Source organism: Falco biarmicus, chromosome Z, assembly GCF_023638135.1.
Source record: "Falco biarmicus isolate bFalBia1 chromosome Z, bFalBia1.pri, whole genome shotgun sequence".
Lineage (NCBI taxonomy): Eukaryota > Metazoa > Chordata > Aves > Falconiformes > Falconidae > Falco > Falco biarmicus.
The window spans coordinates 27,776,748-27,782,747 of NC_079311.1; the positions used below are offsets into that span (position 1 = coordinate 27,776,748).

Below are 6,000 nucleotides of genomic sequence, written 5' to 3' on the forward strand. Positions count from 1 at the left end.
CAACGTCTGCCTTTTTTTTTTGCAGATGAAATAAAATCGTCAATTAAAAAAATGAGAAAATTGCAAGGTACAAATTATAACCTGTATTAATGCATTGGAAAAAAAGAAAAACACATTTATCTTCCTCCTTCTCTCAACTCAGGGCACACAAGTGTACAGATGGGTTTCCAACAGTGAAAGGAGGTATTTATTGTTGCTTTAATTTTTACCAAACTCTTCCACCAAATTAAAATTGATCAAAACATATATTTCTTTTGGCTTCAGCTTTCAGATGAGATTGCAAGTGCAAAACCAAATTTGTTTCCAAGTATATTCTACCTGGCAGTGTTTCTTAAAGTAATACAAAGGAATCCACATACTTGAAAACCGCAAAAATAAATCAAACAATTTAAAGTGTGTGCCCAAGCAAAAAGAAACAAAAAATATCCTAAGCCAAATAGGAGGATAAAGGCACATATATGCAAAAAGAAACACGTCAAAAAAGTAATTCTTTACTGTAACACACAAAAATAACTTGTTGGATAAAAAGTTCCAATGTTATATCTCATGCATGCACCCATTAATAAGTTGGCTACTTTCTGTGCTACTGCATCTTGGTTTTGACTGCTTTATCTTTTTTAGTTCTGTTTTTGAGCAAACAGTATCTTTTCAGAGGAAATGTTTGATTTAAAATGTTGCTTTCATTGCTTAACTTGTGCTTTTAATGAACACTATACCTGTTCCTTTCTTTTAACTGAACTATCAGTTCAGTTGAACAGAAAAAGCTCATATTTTCCTTTTTTTTTTTTGTTTGCTATACTGTTTTGCAATAGGCAGTGTGTTACAATATGGCTCACAACACAGTGAATTAACAGACCAACATACTGACACAATGTTGTCTTAATGAATCTACAAGGATAACCATTTTATGAGTACATCTAGAATTACTGAAATATCCTCCTCTGCACTTCCCTGCAGTAAGTCTCAGCAGATTTCCCATTCATAACAAAGAATACAGCTAGGTATAATGTGCCAGGTCTTTTTTCTGTCATAGCCTTGTCAAGGATACTAAAGAAATATCATAAATAAATGCAAAAGAAATCCCCTGTGGAATGACAATGACAATGACACTGGTTGATGCAGGGTTTGAAATATATATTGTAGACAAGTAACAAACACTAGGAGGAGCTGAGTACCTCACAACTCTCAGATACAGAAGAGAAGAAGAAATGTTACATTAGACAACTTGTTCTTATTAAACAACAGTGTACTTTTTCCTGGATTTCTGCTTGGATTCTCTTATCTTACAAATACTCTATACAATGAAAGTGTTTCATGGGTTGAGCTTTTTCTTCACTTGTAAGTTCCAATAGGATAATTTTAGTAATGAAAAAGACTCTGCTTTCCAGAAAGGAATGGGAAAGCATCTGTAAAAATTCTGTGTCATGGTGCTTCCTTCCAAGTTTGAGTACTGTGTTCTGACTTCAGACACCACCACATTTTCTCTGGAACCTGGAGAGCAGACAGTGAACCCTGTCTTGCAGAATACACACAGTAAAGGCTGCTGAAGTCAGGCATTCAGCAAGACAATTTTTTAAAGAAAGCTTTTTCATACAGCTTTGAAGTAATCCTGTTTCTACCAGAAAAACTTGTACTGAAACCCAAAATAGATGCAGAAAAGACAAGTTATTATTGTAAGAAGAAAGTAGAAGTTGGTCATTTGCCATCAAATATGTTTTTCTAATTTCAAGTTCAGCGTTGACTTTTATCATAGTTTAACCCTGGCCAGCAACTAAGCCCCACACAGCTGCTTGCTCACTCCCCCACAGTGGGATGGGGGAGAGACTCAGAAGAGTAAAAGTGAGAAAACTTGTGGGCTGAGATAAAGACAGTTTAATAGGTAAAGCAAAAGCCGTGCACGCAAGCAAAGCAAAACAAGGAATTCATTCACCGCTTCCCATGGGCAGGCAGGTGTTCAGCCATCTGATACAGATAACGGATACCTGGGAAGACAAACACTGTAACTCCAAATGTGCCCCTCTTCCTTCTTCTTCCCCCAGCTTTATACGCTGAGCATGATATCATATGCTATGGAATATCCCTTTGGTCAGTTGGGGTCAGCTGTCCTGGCCGTGTCTCCTCCCAGCTTCTTGTGCAGCCCCAGACCACTTACCGCTGGGGTGGTGTGAGGGGCAGAAAAGGCCTTGACTGTGTAAAACACTGCTCAGCAATAACAAAAACATCTCTGTATCATCAACACTGTTCCCAGCACAAATCCAAAACATAGCCCTATACTGGTTACTGTGAAGAAAATTAACTCTATCCCAGACAAAATCAGCACAACTTTTCAAATTATTTTTGCAACAAAAGCTAATTTCCTAGTAGGGGACTACAGCTTGTGTCTTTTCATACCAGCAAGTTCTCCTTAATTTCTTACCAGAACTTTTCATTATATGCTTGCTTTACAGAACCATGTGTGGGTAGATGTAACACTGCATAACACTACACTTCCGCCCTTGGCTATCAAAAACCCAGAATGTCTGGGGCTTCTCCACCAGCTGGACAGAAGCAAAGACATCTGGATTCAGCACTACTGCATTCTGAAGGATGGCTGTTTGTACTTTTATGCCACTCTCCGGTCTACACCTGCCCAAGGTAGGGGCAGCTGCTGGATTTTGATTGTTAAAGCAGAAATGTTTCACTGCAGTTTCCAAATAGAACTTTTACCATTAATGAGAGTTTCTTATCAGCAAACTCACTCTGTATCTGTCAAAGCAAGTGAAGGAAGACCAGACTCAGCCTCTTTTCATAAAACAGCTATCTCATTCCCCTCCGTCTTCTTTCCTCTTCCTCACACAGTATGATTTTTTCTTTCTGGAATGGCGCTAGTCAGGATCTGTGCACATTATCTCAGGAGTAAGAATCAGCGACAAGGTCCACCCCTCCAAAGCACTTCACAGTGGCTTGAGACAGTCCCACTGATGGCAGTGTGCTGAAAGCTCCTGCATGATGGCGAGCATCCTTGCAGGGAGGGACATCATAAACTCAGACTGGTTTCTCTGCCACTAACAGGTTTTCACATCATCCATCAACAGGCAGAACTTCCCCACTCCAGCAGAGGCTGATGCTCCGGAGGGTGTAGCCATGGTCATCTAGCAGCTCTCCCCATGCCAGAAGAGAGTGTCTGGCTACTCTCTGAGAGCAGCAATGTGAGGCTACCAGGACCAATTGCAAGTAGAGGATCCAAGTTTCAGGCACTGAGGAGAGCCTGCAAACATAGCTCTGTGAAAGTCAGTATTTTAAAAATAACTGGTGGCCCAAGGAGAGGGGATGGGTCAGGACATGTGAATGCACTCTCCCTGTGCTAAGGAAGCTGGCAGTCAGAAGAATCAGAAATGAAATGCTGTTTGTACTTTCACTTACAAGCCAGCTCTCAGATCAAAAGGGAAAACTGTTATCTTAGGGTTAATGCTGTTTGTCTCATGATCATGCAAGAGGTGTTACACTTTATAGTCCATACCATTTACATAGCACTTTTCATCTGCTAAAGGCTATACATATGAAATGACCACTGATTTCCTCTCTACATGAAACTGAAGCTAAGACTTGCCCAGAGCTAAGCAATATGTTAGCAGAAAGGCAAAAATTAAGTATTATATGCTCATGACACCCAAGCCTATGCCTCTACTGCTAAATATGTCACTTTGGTGTTTAAATTTCCTACCACATATGAAGTCTTGTATACAGTAGTGTTTCCTCTCTCGTTATTGCAACTATTGTTTTTTCCAATTTCACTACAGATTCTCACCCTCTTATATAATTCTCAATGCTATAGCATGAATTTGATGCTGTTGTCACTAAATGTGAGACCCAAAAAAATACATACCCTGCAGACAGTAAGAGGAAGCTGCAGTTAATCAGCTCCACAGTCTTTTTGGCTCATCACCATGTATAAAGTGAACATATGTATTGTTGCAGCCAAGTGAGGTCGGGGTGGGTGGGGGTTGAGGTGTGGAGAAAGGGGGAGACAATCAAAAAACCTGCCAGCTGATATGAAAATTTGGTCCTGAAGACCAAATTCTGTCTAATGTCTTTCTATCACAGCTGGCCAGTGTGGCCTGCCATGACATTCCAGCTACTGATGGCAGCAAGTGAAACCAATGCTGACGCTAGAATTTTTTTCATGTTGAAATCTATATCCGTTTAGTTTTTAAAGGAAGGAAAAGAACATCAAAAGCTAGAAAAAATATTTTGCCACTTCTTATTTAATGAAAAGGTAAATAAAACTATACTGCTGGTCATTTGCTGGACAGGAAGCATATTTTACACTATTTTCAAATCAATTTTCAGAAAAAAAACCCCTGAACTTTCACATTTTTAAATATTTTACAGGTAATTTCTGTACAACTCTGTTGAAACATCCAACACAAGGCATCTGAAAATCCAACTTGCAAGAATTGTTGGTATGCTTGAGATTGGCAGTGATTTCATAAATGGTATCTGCAATACACATGATGCATGCTATTTTATTTTGTCCAGGTGGCCTTTACCTGCAGGGTTATATTGTGAGTGAACAGTCTTTGGGCTCCAAGAGATCTGTAATTGAACTCAAACCTCCATCTGAAGAATTTAAAACTTTCTACTTATGTGCAGAGAATGTGAATGAAAACAAAAGGTAAACCAAACTTTCTTTTCCAGTTTATTTGCCAGACTTTAGGAAAGTGGGAACACTGTAGCTTGGGAAGATCTAGTGACAACTTTTAATTCTGTTTCACTTGTTCCCCCAAATGTCCCTGTAATTGTAGCTTTAGTTAAACTGCAGTATAACATGCTAGCACTGTGATCATCAGTTCTGCTATTGTCAGTGCTGGAACTACAGCAAAGCTGGTGTGTGGAGGTTCAGAAAGAAACCTGGATAAGGTATCTTTCACAATGACGTGTGGGTGATTACACTAAACAGAAAAGCTATTATACTTCTCATTAGAGATAATGGAAAGTATAACCTCCTTATTCCAAAGAATTATTTACTTCCAACAATGACCATTAGAATTAAAAAAGAAAATTGGCTTATGAAATCACATTCTGAAGGTGAATTCCCACATCAAAATCCAGCCAAACTCCATGGCTGTCAGTGGGAGTTCATCTAAAGCCTACTAATTACATGATTTGGGTTTTAATGTAATGAACAAAGGGAAAATCTTTTTGATATGTTGGAAATTGGTCTTAGGGTATATTATTCTTAAAGTCAACTCCTCCATCTCCTGTGTCTCTCCACTTACTACCAGCATACATAGTAACAGAGCTGTACAAACACCATTTATGAAAGGTGTGTTTCACAGAATATAAAAACACATGAATAACACTTGATCAGGGATGGTTGTTGTTCTTTCATTTATTCTAGGTGGATTACAGCTTTGAAAGCTTCAATTAATAAGTGGTTACCTCTACACCAGGCAATCCAAGATTTCATGAACAGACCATTGGAGGAAACAAGGATGTAAGAAGACAGCTCATTTTATTTCCCTCCATTTCTGTTTTTGATTAAAAATTCCTTTATATGTCTTATGATTGATCTCAAATGATGCTCTAGCAGCAGCTAATCTTTAGCATTGCTATGTGTTCACACTGTAAGCATTAGTAAAGAAATATAAAGCAATATTACCTTCTTTGTGGCTGTCATTATTTTGTGTTTCTACTTCAACTCAGACCATGCATACATAAAGTCTGCTTTGTAGCAGTGAACTGACATCAACATTTGATGCAGACAAAAAAGAAAGCACTGTATTTCAACATATATCTTGTACTCCCTGATGTTTTATGTTTTATATCTGCACTTTTTTTTTTTTTTCCAAATGTACCCTTTGCATAGACTTCTGCTTTTCCATCCAGAAGTTTCATATTTGGGTTTGTCTTTAAGTTTGTAGATTGTGCAGGGCTTAAGGTTGGAACAGGCTGAGCTGACTGAAAAGTTACAGCTACATACCATTACATCATGTCTGGGAGAATGGAATAAATCTGTAT

The 6,000-nt window shown here is 38.5% G+C and overlaps 1 protein-coding gene across 2 annotated transcripts in view; it reads left to right on the forward strand.

Moving 5' to 3' along the window:
• LOC130143102 (uncharacterized) overlaps positions 1-6,000 on the forward strand; it is a 50,845-nt gene extending 44,845 nt beyond the window's left edge. The window contains exons 11-13 of one of the 2 annotated variants that reach the window (XM_056325729.1): positions 2,448-2,634; positions 4,519-4,654; positions 5,351-6,000. In XM_056325729.1, coding sequence (XP_056181704.1) covers positions 2,448-2,634; positions 4,519-4,654; positions 5,351-5,480 — 453 coding nt within the window. In that variant the 3' untranslated portion in view covers positions 5,481-6,000. The remainder of the gene's footprint in view (positions 1-2,447; positions 2,635-4,518; positions 4,655-5,350) is intronic. The other variant, XM_056325730.1, reaches the window with a different exon arrangement.